The following is a 15937-nucleotide window of genomic DNA, read 5'->3' on the forward strand; positions in this document are numbered from 1 at the left end:
ACTTTCTAAAAAGATAATGTTCATATTGTGCCGTTGTTACACCTATTTCTAGGTGCATGAGTGTGCACCTAAGAATATGCGTTACTCTAGTTTGAAATTGATTTTATCCTACCAGATTTTACCAAATCCAACTCAAACACCAATATTCACTTGGGCTTCTTATAGGCGTTTATCATCTAACACTAATGAATGAAATCATAAAAGCCTATAACCAAGTAGTTGAGTTTTTATTAAAATATGGTGACTCGTTCAATTTGTAAACAATTTCTACGGCTAAAAAAAATAATAATAATACACAAATCGAAATATTTCTTTATACCCAAAATGAGATAATTCGTTTGATATTATTTTAATTTTTTTTTTAAATCTATGCTCAATTTATACCCAAAAGGGTCTAAATGGCTCTCAAAACTTATAAAAGAACATTTTTCAACACACAAATCGAAAAAAAAAAATCAAAAATAGGTAGTAAGCCTCCTAACGGATTAAACAATATACTCCCTCCGCCCACGATTATCTGCACCAAATGTACTTTTTGCGGACTCCTAGACAAAACTTTTAGTGTAGTTTAATTAAGTTTTGGTGGGTTTCATTTAATAGTAAAAAGGAGGAATAGGATAGAGAAAGTAGTCTTATATGTTTAAGTGTGATAGTGGGTTAAAGTGAGTGGGAAAGAAGAGAGAGAAAGTGGTCCCATATGTTTAATTAAAAAAGGTTAAATAAAATTAAAACAAAAAGGCAAGGGTATGATGGTCTTTTTATACTTTAAATTTTACTAAAAGAGGAAAGAAAAAAATTTGTTACACATAATAAAGAGCACCCATTTATAGTAAATGTTACAAATAATTGTGGACGGAGGGGGTAACAGAATTTGTTAACGGCAGGATTACAACAAGGTCTATGTGTTATTACCAATTATACCCGAGGGTTGCAATGTTTAAATTTCAGAAAAAGGGAGCACAACGTAGAAAACGCAAAACTAAAGGGTTATAATATAGAATTTCCCAAAGAATTAATAACTATAAATGAAGTATAATATAAATAGTCTGTATAGAAATTTACACAAACAACTCGTATATGTATTATCTTTAATCCAAGTTATCCTTTTAAAAAGTGAATAAAAAACACCAAGTTATTTGTCAAGAATTGTTCGCTAGAGTTGAGGAATCTGACTTTAGTTCAAGACATCAATATAAGAGCCCGGAAAAAAGAATTGGTATTAAGTTTTGAGAAAAATTAATACGTCAGAGAAATTTCACAGGAATGTGAATGTGAATAGACCAATATAATACTTGATATGTACTTATGCCTTTGAACACATGCACCATGCTGAGGCTTGCACTCACACCACCCCAAGTCCAAGCGCAACATCCGACATCTCAAGAGTTTGTCTTACCTTACCATCAACAAAAATGAAAATACAAACAATAGTTGTAGAGTACAGCTCTAACAAAAATAGCAGCTGATCCTTTAGTTCTCTCTCGCAGCTAATATACAGTTTGCTTACAAAGTTGAAACTACAACAATTAATCCTAACCCAAAAGAACTTCCCCAACAAAAACAGTCTAATAGAAGCCCGCAAGACCAACAAAAGCTTTAACTTCCTATTCAATGTGCTTTTGCATAAGGAAACTTGAAAGACGATATATCATCCCAAAAAAAACCCCAAAATGATCTTACCTAGTGGGGCTGATTTCCAGAAAATGAGCTGCAGCGACCATTCATACACAAAGCAATGATATCATTAGTCACTGATTGGAAAAGCCTGCATGATAACAAGAGCACATTTTCTTAAATTTTTCCAGCAAAAAAGCTTTCTTCGAAGAACCTAAACCCTGAAATATATAGCTTATCTCCTGTTTCAACCAGTAGATATGATGGATTGATAGGTTGATGATAAATGAAAGATGAACCCAATGATAATGGCAATGGATTGCAGAAGCAATCATGATCAGTGACGTGAGCTCCTATGCTTCCTTTACAATATTTCATGCCCATGAATGAAAAACATGACTACAAGAGTATAAGTTTCAGCTACGTGACTTCGCAGTCCATCTATATTATGTCAAATTGTCACTCAACAGCATGGTCAGTATGAAAATCAAACACACACATCCATAATACTACAGCTGGAATGCATAAGTCCTACTAGATAACGGTATGATATTTATGATGTCATCAAGGCAATTAGAGGTATGCTTTTGCAATGCATAGCTTGGATGTCAAGGCAAAACATGGCCCAATGGTACATTAATGATGTCATTATGCGCACTCATTCACATAAGAAGAAATGCTAATGCTGATGAAATGGATGTGTGCAACAGCTGCATGATGCATCCTATCATGTAGTTGCAAATTTGGACCATGTAAAATAGAGTACATCCCCTTCAGACTACTGGTAATTCATAGGCGGGGCAGGTCCACTCATGCCATTCATAGGGGCAGCGGCGGCGGCGGCAGCAGCCAGGTGATTAGAATCCTTCCTCTTACCAAAGGGATTCTTTGAATATGTGTCAAAAGTCAAGAAAAACAGTTATATGAAGAACAAATTACAGATAACAGAAAGCACATGACATAAGCAGAACAAATTACAGAACAGTAAGTACGTGACATAAGCAGACTAGTGAACTAAAAGTACTAGCAAATTCGAGTGAAGATAGTCTATTTTAAACAAATTATAAAGCACTAATTGACATTAAAGAGAACAGAAACTTTAGGGGGGAAATGTGGAGTAATTTTTCAAGCATTCAAGTAAAAACTTAATTTATGATCATGGCAGTGCAGCCATGCCTTCAAAGAGAAAGACTTCAAGCAATCAATTGGCCAAACCGAGTACAGAAATAAAGTTGCCACAAGCAAGCTACCAAAAAAACCTAAAGATTCCACAAACAGAACAGGCACAAGGTATTAGTATAATATGCATAAAATGACCAAAATTGCAGAAATGATAATGTAAAATAATCAAGCATTGTATGCATGATCAATAAAAGAAAGGATATTGTATCCGCATGCCAACAGAGCCAGAACTAGGAATAACTGCCCCTTGCAGATTATGATGAACATGAGAAGCGCTATTTAAATCCTGCATAGAGAGGAAAAAAGAAAATTATTTCGAGTAGTGAATCTAAAAGAAAATGATGAAACAAGAAATCAATTAACCACTAAATGTACACTCACTTCAAATTCAATAAAGCAAACAGTATGTCTTTCCTGTCTCAGGACCTTCATTTGCTTATAGCCTGGTTGTCTGCATCATATGAACCCATGATCAAAACAGATCAACATCATAATTTGAGCAAACACACATTTTACAGAAAAAGAATTGCAATACTTTAAAACCACACAAGATATCAGCAACAAAGATAACCTTAACTAAAAGTACGAAAATCAAAGCAGCTAAAAATAATGTGATTCTCACATTGTCGGATCCCAAGATCACTCAATAATGAGAAATAAAGTTAAGATTACATCATATTGGCAGATTGGGAAAGGAGAGGGGGGAGTGGTGGAAAGATCTATCCCATCGAAAAGGAAGAGCTTCACAAGTTGTAGAAACAAGTAGCACGTACTCCATTCCCTAAATGTTGCACCTTGGATGGGATTTACGCATCCCAATGCACATGTTCGACCTTAAGTTTCTCTCTCTATTTCATATTATTTGCAACAAATGTTTTCTTTCCTTTTTAAGTTGTCATTTCTATCTCTCTCTCTCCTCATCACATGCATCTCTATCTTTCTCTTTCCATTGAACACTCACACACAAATTTGCCTAGGAGTCTGTGCAACCCTCTAAAGTTGAAAATAATAAGAAACAGAGGTAGTAATACAAGAGTACAAATTATATTATTTAAAAAAAAAAAATTACAAAATGAAAGTGTATACCAAGACAAATCAACAAGACCCCACATAACTACGTAGTATATATTTTCTTCTATATAACCGCGATATGAGGTTGAATAGAAATGTTTGATGTCAAAAGTGCAAAAGTTGCAATATCTATACATCAAGAGATCTTTCAAGAAGATAAATGAAAACCTCACATTTAATGAAAAGCCACAAGTACCAAATAACAGTAAACTCAGCTATACATTTAGTTCTATCATGATTAAAAAATTAGGCAGAACACACAGAAATTAGCTACTTTCATTCACTATCTAAATTATAAATCTATTCAGATACTTCATTTCTTTTATACAATAGGTTCAGACAAATAAGTCATCCATAACAAAGAATCCTGAATATCAGAAAATTAAAGCAGTTTTGGATAATCTATGGGCATGTGCCCATTGCTGCCACATTGCTTTACTGATGGAGTGTCATGGATCCTGTGTATAGATCTTTTATCAAATCTTAATTCTACTTCGTCACTCACAAAGAAAAAGGTGTATATCCTTTGAGCAAGATGTGATACCCGAGTGTAAATTGTCCAGCTAGACAAAATATGCACAATGCGGAGATTGGCACTGAAAGTAACAAAATTCATGGGGTAAGGAATTGAAGGGGTCCTTGTAAAGACTACAATGATTCCCAAACATCATGCAATATGCATGCGTAAGAAGGGAAAAGCAACGAGTCAAACTCTATTTTTCCTACAATACAATAACGAATAAACTAAGAATATCAAAATATGATAGAAGAAAAACAAAGTGATCAAATCTTAAATAACTGAGCACCCAGATGGGGAAGCTGAGAGGAAAAGGAAAAAAGAACGATATGAACCACATTAGGTGGAAAAAATGGAATTGGGGAAACTAAAGACAAAGGATATTGCCAGATACAGTCCATGTAAAAACTAGTGTGTTTCAACTTCCAATATAGCATATTTAAGGGGGAAATCATAAAGTTTGATTTCATCTCTGAGATAAAGCCCAATATTAGACCAAATTCACTGTCCCAAAATCAATCTCACTGTCCTCCTCTTATATATAGAGTACATTATTTATATGAGATTACCTGCTATGGCTCCCACACCTCAAAAGAAAACAACAATACCCACTGGCAGATCTTGGATCAATAAATTGGGATTGCAGAACTTATATAAACTCTTTTTCTGACAAAATACATTGGTCATTGACCATGGGCTCAATGGGTCCAGTCCAGCAGCCTTTAGAGTTTACACTTCCAAATAGTTAAAAAGAGCAAGTTGCTGTCAAGTTCGGGGCTGGCAGGAACCATTTATCACAGAGGGTTTACAGTTTTGCAAACGTGAGGTAAAAGAACAAGTTATTTTTATGCATGACAGCATGAATAAATTGCTTATTATAGGTTATGACCTAATGGAGTTGGAATACATAAAGTAAAGGATATTACAGGATACATCCCATGTAAAAACAACTACAGTGTTCCAACTTCAAATATAGCATATAAAAGAGGCAAATCACTAAGTTTGATTTTATCTCTAAGACAACCTAAAACCAAATTCCTCATCCCAATATAAATCTAATCCTCCCATTTTACAGAGCATTCAAACACATGGGAAAACCTACTACGGCACCCACACTCCATAAAGATACCTCAAAACCCATTGGCAGATCTAGATTTACAACTTGGGAATGCACAACTTTTAAACCTTCCTCAATGACTCACATACATATATTGGTCATTGGCTCACTAAATCCTGTCCAGCAGGTTTAGAGTTTAGAATAGCATAAGATTAGAATGGTAGGTTGCTGTCAAGCATTGGGCAGGAAGGCACACATATTTGTATTTCAAAGTATTTGCACACGTGAGGTAAAAAGAACAAGAGCTTATTTATGTGCCTGAATGCATCAAAGCATGGGTAATTGAGTATTAAACTCCTTCCATCCCCAAATGAAAGTCCCATGTGCCTTCTGAACATGTTTTTAGGAAACTGAATTTACAAAAATCTGATACTGAGGCTTGGACGCTTGGTTGATTAAAGGTAAATACTTCAATAAACTAGATGTTTGTGATTCCATAACTTTCAGTGATGAATTTAAAATGATGTTTTGGTGAAAGAAAGAATGATATAGCAATTATTTGATTCGAAAGCTGAATCAAAGGGTAAATATAGAATGTAAGGTCCTACAATGCAAGTGAAGTAGTAACTCTGCTTCATTACAATCATGTAGGTTTACCTCTTCCTTAGATGTTTTCCTACTCCAAAGTTCGTCCACATTCAAAAATGAGATCACTAAAACATGGCATTATATGCCCAAGAAGTAGAAATTGCTATAACTTCTATAACATGATACTTGATGTAGAATGCTTCCATTCTTAAATTTTTTACCTTGATGCAATATTAATTAATCTGCATGATTAAGATTATGAATTTTAATAGATAAGAACACTAAAATATGATTTATTGCTAATAAGTTTGCAAACATAAATGCTCCTTCCGTTTTTAAATAATTGACATGGTCAAATTTGGCACACATGCCGACGTACTAGTTTGACCTTAAATATATACTTCCTCCGTTCTATTAATATTGCAACAATGGACTTTTTGCACTATTCATCACTCTTGTTTGACCATATAATATGAGTTATACGTTAAGCAAAATATAGTCAAATGACATCTTGTTGGATTCGTCTCATATAATACTTTCACAATATCAACTTTTTATAATTTTTACTCTTATACAATTATAGATATTTAGCATATAAAATGTGTTTTGGGATGCGTAATTTCCTCCTTGTTGCAATATTAACAGAACGGAGGAAGTATAATTAAATATAAGTAAAAAAAACTGATATTATGACTCTTTATATTAAAACCTATTTAACAAAATACTTCATGATAATATTTTTTTTTACGTTACTAAAAAAACAATGGTCAAAGCTAGTATATGAATATTGAAAATAAGTCAAACGTTTCAATATTTAGGAACGGAGGGAGTAATGATATTCTTTGTAGAGATTATACAAAAAAAAAAAAAAAAAAAAAAAATCAGATTTCTTATATGATAAGTTTTCACATAAACTTGTTTATATGACAACAATATTAGAATCATTATGTTGACCGATTTATACGTGCTTTAACATAAATAAATAAAAAATAAATAGCTGAATAATAATAATTAAATAAAAAGATGAATAATAATAATTAAAAAAAAAGAATATGGGGTTTGGTTTAGTAAATGACTATATGTGAATAAATACAAAGGTGGAATAAAACTTTTAACTTTAGGGACAAGATTTTTGGGCAAATAGTCTCAGGTCCTGTTCTTTTACCCAGTCGGCAAACACAACAGATATTATCATTATCATTATTATTACTAAATATTTATTTTTAAATATTAATTATTATTATTATTAGGAAAATTGGAAATAAATAATCCCGCTTTTATCGGGTCAGACAATAACAATCTCATCTTTTAATTGTTACGAGGCAAACCCACTTTGGTCATTGATCTTCTTTTAATAGGCTATTTTACAGGGTACCTGTTGAATAGGTTAACCTTTCCCATTTCCTTCCTAAACCCTTTTCTTCTCCAACGAATTTTCTTAGACCTCCATTTTTACCCCCATCCATAGCCACCACCACATCACAGCCCTCACACCACTCTAACCACCACCCCTACCACGAAAACGTACACCTTCTCGCTGCCCACCCCTGCTTTCCCCTTCTACGCCGACAATCCCCCACCCATCCTCATCTCTTCTTTCTTTCCCCAGCAAAAGCCTACATCTCCTTGCAAACCCAGCCCCACGAACGGCGGTGGCTTGACTGCTTGAGCCCACCCAAAAATTCCCCTCGCCCTGAAAAACCCACCCCTAAATATCCCCTTCCCCCGGCCTGAACAACCTTGGCTTGAGCTTTAACTTGTATCACTGCCATTGATATCACCACCAGCGTCAACACGGCAATGTCAGAACTAGCCAACATTTTCCAGCTCCGACACTCGTAATAATAAAATGAACAACTTCAATTAATCCAACAAATTAAGTTTAAACTTCTATTAATTCAACTAATTAAGTTCAAAACTTCAAACTTCAATTGATCCAATAACTTAAGTTCAAACTTCAAAATATTTTCCAGAAAAATGGAATTGAAGGTGAACCTAAACTGGAGAAAAATGAAGAAATTAGGAGAGTGAAAATATCAACGGAACTTGGCTTGTGATTTAACAGGTTTTATGGAATCAACATAAGCATAATGTTGAGTTTGGTGAGGTTGGGTGGTTGGCTCTAATGGAGAAAGGGGGGATCCATGTGCGAGATATGCTCCGGTGGGAGGAGATCAGGAGAGTGAAGGGGAAGGTGAAGCTGGCTGTTTTTTTTTTTTTTTTTTTAATAATTTGTAAAATAAAGACCAATTAAAAAACGACACATATCAAGTGACCTCCCCCAACAGGTTACCAATCTAACAAAAGCGGGCAAGGATTGTTAAAAGAATATGACTCTCAAAGGTGGGATTGTTTTGGAATAAATTGAAGGTGGGATTATTTTGGAATAAATTGAAGGTGGGATTGTTATTGTTTTGGAATAAATTGAAGGTGAGATTGTTACTATCAGACCGGGTAAAGGTGGGATTATTAATTTCCATTTTTCCTTATTATTATTAAATATTAATCATTATTATTATTATTAAATATTAATTATTATTTTAGAGCAAATCAGAACAGCTCAGAAGAACAGGGCTGGGAGGGTACAAAAACAGAAGAATAATTTATTTTTAGGGGTCTTATGATTAAACCTTTAAAGGCATATGCAATTAAGCATAATATGTCTCGTATATGGTTTCAACATGAGAGAAGAGATAACAATAATGTGGCATGAGAGTCACCATTGGAACTGACACAAACATTGATCCTCATAACTCATAAAGACCCAACCATAAATCAAATAAGCTTCAAAGGGAATAACAGAAATATAATTATTAATAGATAGATAAAACAAACACCAATTCCCTTGTCATAATTCCGCAAATTAAATAATTCAATGGCCAGACTAAACTACTGCTAACCCCACCCACCCCCCAATAAATATTGAAACAAACCAAGGAGGAGACATGCTTACATGCTAAACAAACCCCTCAGCTCATCCTCATTGATGTTCTCCCCAAGGTTACCAATGAATAGAGTATTACAAGGAGGGTTATCCTTTGTGTTCTGCACAACAACAACAACAACAACAACAAAAACATATACAGTAATGAGAACAAGAGGAATAAAATTCAGTGCTGAACTATGCAAGGCAAGATATACAAAATTAAAGAGATTAAAAAACTTTAATTAATAATAATAAAAATAAATAAAAATACTTGGTAGTTCCTAATTTCAAGAAGCAATAAATAAAAATGACTTGCATAAGCAAAAGTAAGAAATTTCAAATTTTTGGAACAAAAAATTTAGGAATATAAAGCGGATTGCATGACAAACAAAGGATATTCAGCACAAAGACAATCCTTAGTCAAAAACTACAAACCGTGACATGTGGCACCACAGAAATAAACAAGGTCAATCCATGATATTATGGCTATTCAGTAACGAATTCTGAACCTGTCAGTCCATAAGGTGAGAAAAGAAAATAATGTTGCAAACTTGCAACTTCTATTATAGATTTTTGGTTCACTATATTAGCTTTTGTAAAACATTATTTGAACCAACATTTGATACAACTTTGGGAGTGAGTGATAGAACAAAGGTTAAGGAGAAGTTGAAATATTTTAATAAATGGCTATAGGAGATTTTAAAATATTTTGCATAAAAGAATAAAGATTAAACCTAAAAGTTTAGGTTTTGACTTTACACTCACAAAAAATCCTATAACCACCTTTAATGATCCTCAAATCATCTTGCCAATGAATCCATAAGGCTAAACAACCTTTGCTCTTGATATTCGTTTGTTAAACTAAAACCCGATAACCGAAAATTTTGGAACGATATTCTGATTGGATTGCATGAAGATCAATCTATAGTAATATATAAAGTGAAAGGGGGCTTTGGGTGATAAATTTCACTTTCCCAAAATACCCCTTTCTTTTATAATATTAATTTAAGAAGAAACTACCATTATTTAAAAAATATAACTACCATTTTATTTTTTAAAAAAACTACCATCCTTTTTTTTCGGGAAATCATATCCTACATTTTAACCTCCATGATTAAAATAAGGTAAATAATATTTTAATAAAAAAAATAAAAATAAAAAAGGAGAATCGAGGTATGCATAGAAATTTCTTACGTTGCACACGCAATTTGCGTGTGTCTCACAGCTTGTATAACATAAAAGGTAAGACTTGAAAGAAATTTAGCACAAAGATAACACCTATTCAACAACTAAGTTGAATAATCAAACAAACAAAGTAGATTAAAAAGGCCAAGGGTTTGCCAGCAAGGAAAGATCACAAAATTCTGATGTTTCCACGAAAGATAGTTTACAAAGTACCAAAGAGAGGAGTTTTCGTATCTTAATTTAACAAAAAGCATAGGGGCATGTTCCCTTGTAAATTATAATTACAGGAAGCCTAATATAACCAAGAAGTGACCTCAATATAAGGGCCATTAGATTACAATCAAAAGGCTAGGATCAAAAGCTAAACAATAAATTATCATTAAGAAAAAGAAATCTTAATTGCTAAATAACAAAGGAGTATATATTGAACAAACGAGTAATATACACAACCGTAGGGTGGAACCTGAGAATACTATTGGTGTGTTGCTTAATCATGCTGACTGCTCATGCAGATTTAGACACGAGCATGCCATCTTTCATGACCATTTGGGACTAATGTTGGATATAAACCTGTCCAATGACTTGCATGACTAGCACAAGGCTGAATTTGTTCATGTTAGCTTCAAGATTCATCCTTAAGATATCTGATTATCTTGCTAACTCACAACTAAGCCTTAATGCAATTTGGCCTCAAGCAAAACATGAAAGTAGACCTAATTAAGGGCAAAGTATGGTAATTGGTAACCATGGAAATGTGGAGCTTCTATCACCTCATCATCAACTAAGACTTATTGTTTCCGCATCAAAAAAATCCCATAAAGTCCTACAGAAATTAATTGTTTCCGCATCAACGATCACATGTAGCCACAAAGTTAACAAATAACCATGATATGTGGAGCTTGTACCACCTCATCATCAACTAAAGGAGATTGTTTCCACATCAAAAGAACTCCATAAAGTCCTAAGGAAATTAATTGACATTCCAAAACAAACAAAAAGAAAAAAAAGCTTAAGCATTAAGATTAATACGTAAGAATTAAGACTACAAAAAAGCGTTTCGTATGACTTTAACATCTAAGCTTTAACATTTTTGAGTTTCAGTTTAGATAAGTTATATATATATATATATATGCAAAGAAACATTAGACTTGTTCACCTAGATATGTCAATAATATTAACGAGGCACCACAACAACAACAACAAAAATAAGTTTTTTTGTATTCAAGCAAGATAAACAATGGTCGCCGTTCAAGAAGTTCAAAATATCTGATTAGCATTGCATTTATATGTGCAAACTTCAATGTTACGGAGTACAATCATGTGTTCGTCCATAATTCATACTGCATAAATTTTTCTTTAGGGAGAGAGGGAGGGGACACATTTGACATTCCATATGTCTCAGCATTAAATTATGAAAAAAAGACATTTTTAAAAGTTTACACAGTTACACATAGTTATATACATTGTACTTAAAAGGGATTAGTAGCTAAGAATATTCTTATACGTGAAGTTTAATATTATTGGTAAGCATATTTATTATTGTAAAGACCTTAACTTAAAAATCCATGCCACTGTCCATATTATTCAGTTTCATTCATGAGATAGAAGTCAAGGAGAAAGTACCTGCACAGGAACATAACTACTTGGTGCAGGTACAGGAGAAGGAGTAGGTGCAGGCATTGGCACTGGAGGTACAGGATATCCTCCATACGCATCGTATGGCGGAGGAGGAGGGGGAGCCATATACCTAAAACATAAAAATGAGTATTATTATTGTCTCCTAGCAATAAGAAAACTTTCAGCTAAACTAGTATGTTGTTCACAAGACAGTGTTTTCACTGAGAATCAAAGAAACTATACCCATGTGGTCCCCAAACAGGTGCTGGAGGAGGGTGAAATGGTGATGGACTGGCATAACCAGTATGCGTAAAGTCACCACCAGTTCGTAAACGTTTACTTTGGTCATAAGCATTTGCATCTGTTACAATGCCTATTACAACAAGAGAGAAGAAGACATGAAAATTGTTATACATCAAACAGCAGTCCTCCCACCAGACAGGAAGATAAAAGGACAAAAGACGCAGAAAGATAAAAGCCTGAAAAAGGCAAGTAGTTAACAACTATAGCAAGTAGAAATAATTATAAATGAACGGCAATTAACACAGCTAAAAGCCAAGTAAAAAATGACACAAACAAGATGTATATCTATGTTGCTCAGACTCGGATTTGGGTGTTGTTTCTGACACGGTGTTAACACTCAAGATGACTAGATTTAATAAAATTTCATACAAGGCCACAGTATATATGGGTATCGTGTTGTTTCATATCGTATCAAAGGATCCGACTCGCGACACCTGAAGTACACATGTGTCGAATTCATAATATCAACTTTTTATAATTTATACTAATATACACAGTTACAAATATTAATGGTCAAAGTTATTTCTCAATAGATGTGGCAGTTGAATGGTTGCATTTAAAAAGAACAAAGGTAGTATAATTTAATGCTAACAAGTAATAACTGCAATTTTGTCTAATAATCAGATTGACTAAATACCTTAAATAGAAATCAAGAATTCAAATATGCTCATAATACCTCAAAAAATAAGAACATTAAGTTTTAGGAAAGAGGGACAGGGGGGGGGGGGGGGGGGGGTTAAAGTGTAACTAGGTGTTGGGGCATAATTTAGGTAATTTGTAAGAATACCAAGCCCAAGATGGGAGCTAAGAATAATTTTAGGTTATATAAATAGGTGATTAGGTGTTGGGGAATAAATTAGTGTTCTTTGAAAAGAGTCTCTCTATTGATAAGATGGGGGATAACATATTGATATCATATTACACATACACCAATACTTCAAAGATTATAGAAATGGATTGATTTTAAACCTCCAAGAAAAAAAAGGCTAAGATGGTGGGGCTGTAAACTCGTAATAATGGATTGACTCATAAACCTTCCTGCATTCCAAAACATAAATAAAAACTTGAATATGATTCATTTATATTCTATTGTTTATGTTGCTTAAAATTCCCAATTACACATTTACCCTATGTTACTCGGACTCTTTGTTTTACCTCAAGTACCCGTGTCGGACCCTCGACACTCGGACATGGGTATGACACTCGGACACTTCATTTTAGTTCACAATCATAGAATTTTTTCACAAAATAGCCGAGTCGGACACTTGGACACATACCCGTGTCGGACATGGGTACCCGAGTCCGAGTAACATAGCATTTACCAATACTTGCTCTAATGATTTTTTAGAAATGTGCTGTGTCATACTGTGTACCATTGTCCATATTTAGATACATGCAAATCCCAACAAAAATATAAACAATTATCACAGTTGTGGGAGCTGTTGCTACCTTGCTATCATTAATATATTATAGTATTAAAATGAGATGTATTTAACAAGTCATGTCACATTTCAGTACCAAGAGTATTCATACATTGCATTCCCATGTCATTGCATCATTGGTAAAAGAACACTCCTTTTCTTCTCCACCCATCCAAAAAAGAAGTAAAGTGATGCATATACTTTTGATAGTAAAACTAAAATCTTATGTTCGTTTTAATGCTTAAATTTCTAAATAAATAAAAGGAAATCAAACTGGTCTCAAGATCCTTAGTGTCATGGTATTGGTAGGGGTTTACACTACAAAATTCCCCGTTGTCTGACACATTGACTATGTCAATTGGGCATTACATATATAGTTCAAGTGCAAAATAACTAAACCCATTTCAAGTATTTCCCTTTTAATTTTCCACCATGAGGAGGGCATAGAAAGACAATACCAGTCATCATTAGAGCTCGATTAAAGACCAAAGTGAAGGCAAGCTTTCCAACGTCAAAGCAACCCTTCAACTAAGCACTTAATCTTTCTAAATCATTTAACTTCTGAGCTGCATACCACTCTAAACCTAACATACACTTTTTATTACAACACAGAAAAACAGGTGATCCAATCTTGATGCCTTCTCAATTGAATAATACACGACAACCAACACTCGATTAAAGACCAAAGTGAAGGCAAGCTTTCCAACGTCAAAGCAACCCTTCAACTAAGCACTTAATCTTTCTAAATCATTTAACTTCTGAGCTGCATACCACTCTAAACCTAACATACACTTTTTATTACAACACAGAAAAACAGGTGATCCAATCTTGATGCCTTCTCAATTGAATAATACACGACAACCAACACTGATCCTAATACGAAAACTCCCTACGTTTCTACTCAGCAATTATAATCAACATCAACATTGACTAAACATTTACCATTACAACAAAACAGACTAAACAAACAAAATAAATAAAAATCAAAAACACAAACCTCTCTTCACAAACAAATTCTTCTTTGCCATCTCTGTGTGCAAAACCGCCTTCGATTCCGCATCAAAAACCATATTCTACATACAGCGGATCAAATCAAATGAGCAAAATCAATCAATTCAACAATTCAATAAAAAACAATCTAATGGCAAACGAACAAAAATTAAACACCTGAAGAGCATCTTTAGCAGCGTGAGCAAACTCAGGCGAAGAGAAAAGAGCAAAACCCATAGGATGTTCTCCTTTATGATTAATTTGCGACGCCTCATAACCAGGCAACCATCGCAGCAAATTCTGCAATTCTCTCTCTTTCACATCTTCCGGCAATCCAGATATAAATATCGTCCTCACCTGCTGAAAATTTATCAAAATAATTCATCAAAAAACAAATCAAAACCCTAAAATCAGACGAAAGTGCAAAAAAACTGACATCATCGGAAAGGCGATTATCGAGGGAAGGTGGTGGCATGGGGACGACGGAGTTAGGCGGCGGAGGCGGAGCAACGGCGGCCGGAGCTGGTGGAGGTGCCGGCGTTGGCGGCCATTGTTGGTGTTGGTGGTGGTGATAAGGATGAATTCCAGCACCCGCCATTGTTGAAGAAATCAAAGGTTTTTTTGATGAATGGTTTGGAGAAGTTCGTGCGATGTTATAAACCCTAATTGAACAAGTGGTTGATTAGTGCAATGCCACTCATTAATAGTAATGAGGCTCATGATTTAAGTTTAAGGAGTTTTAAATGAAGTGCTAGTCTTTTTTTAAGAAATAAAATTACCACTTGGGAGTAAAATTTGTATATTAAGATTGACTTGGTATTTTATAGCCTATTACATGAGTTGACATTATTTTTGGGGGTTGAAGTAGTTGACTTGATATTTTACAGGTTCTAGATTTGACGAAATCTCTTAAATCCTCTAAAGAAAAAAAAAATGAATTTGGATAAACATTGATGAGTTGGTTATCTTATCATGTATGAATATGCTTGGCAGCTTTAGAGAATTTGCGGATTTGACATAATGTCATTTGGGACACAATAGCGGACAAAATACAGTCCAGCACAACCATCACCATCTCTTTGTCTTCCTGCCAATCTAATCGTATATTCGACGTCCTCCTCTTCGTCTTCCTTCCTCAACGACAATGGCCTCAATCCCTCAATGTTGCTTCATAGCGAAACAAAAGGACACCCTAGTAGCAAAGTGTGCAAATCAAAGTATGATAATACTAACTCCTTAAAAAAAGTTGTAGGGTTTTAAATACTCTAAGCGAATTTCATGAATCTCATTCATACGCACCTAAACAGGATCTCATGCATATACAAATAAAGGATCACAAAATACTTTAGAATTAACCTTTGATGCGTGAATTCCCAAGCTTTCTTCTACCTTCTTGCGGAGATTAGAGCCTCAATTGTTGCTCCTCTAATATTGGTCCACAAGCGTAGATCGAACCTCCACCAATG

The 15937-nt window shown here is 34.2% G+C and overlaps 1 protein-coding gene across 5 annotated transcripts; it reads right to left on the reverse strand.

Moving 5' to 3' along the window:
- Positions 1-1372: 1372 nt before the first annotated feature.
- On the reverse strand, positions 1373-15190 carry LOC145635981 (uncharacterized). Of its 5 annotated transcripts, none has more exons than XM_081687402.1 (9): positions 14908-15190; positions 14649-14828; positions 14479-14554; positions 12001-12130; positions 11764-11887; positions 8983-9074; positions 3178-3247; positions 2996-3082; positions 1774-2506 (listed from the first exon to the last, which is right to left on the reverse strand). In XM_081687402.1, the coding sequence occupies exons 1-9, from the start codon at positions 15067-15069 to the stop codon at positions 2393-2395; spliced, it is 1035 nt and encodes a 344-aa protein (XP_081543528.1). In that variant the 5' UTR covers positions 15070-15190; the 3' UTR covers positions 1774-2392. The 5 variants fall into 5 exon arrangements, with proteins under 5 accessions (XP_081543530.1, XP_081543529.1, XP_081543528.1 ...); XM_081687401.1 differs by having other exon boundaries at positions 14649-14831; positions 14908-15189; XM_081687404.1 differs by lacking the exons at positions 1774-2506; positions 2996-3082; positions 3178-3247 and adding exons at positions 1373-1765; positions 4412-4463 and having other exon boundaries at positions 14649-14831; positions 14908-15188.
- Between the last annotated feature and the right edge of the window lie 747 nt (positions 15191-15937).

Source organism: Chenopodium album, chromosome 6, assembly GCF_948465745.1.
Source record: "Chenopodium album chromosome 6, dcCheAlbu1.1, whole genome shotgun sequence".
Lineage (NCBI taxonomy): Eukaryota > Viridiplantae > Streptophyta > Magnoliopsida > Caryophyllales > Amaranthaceae > Chenopodium > Chenopodium album.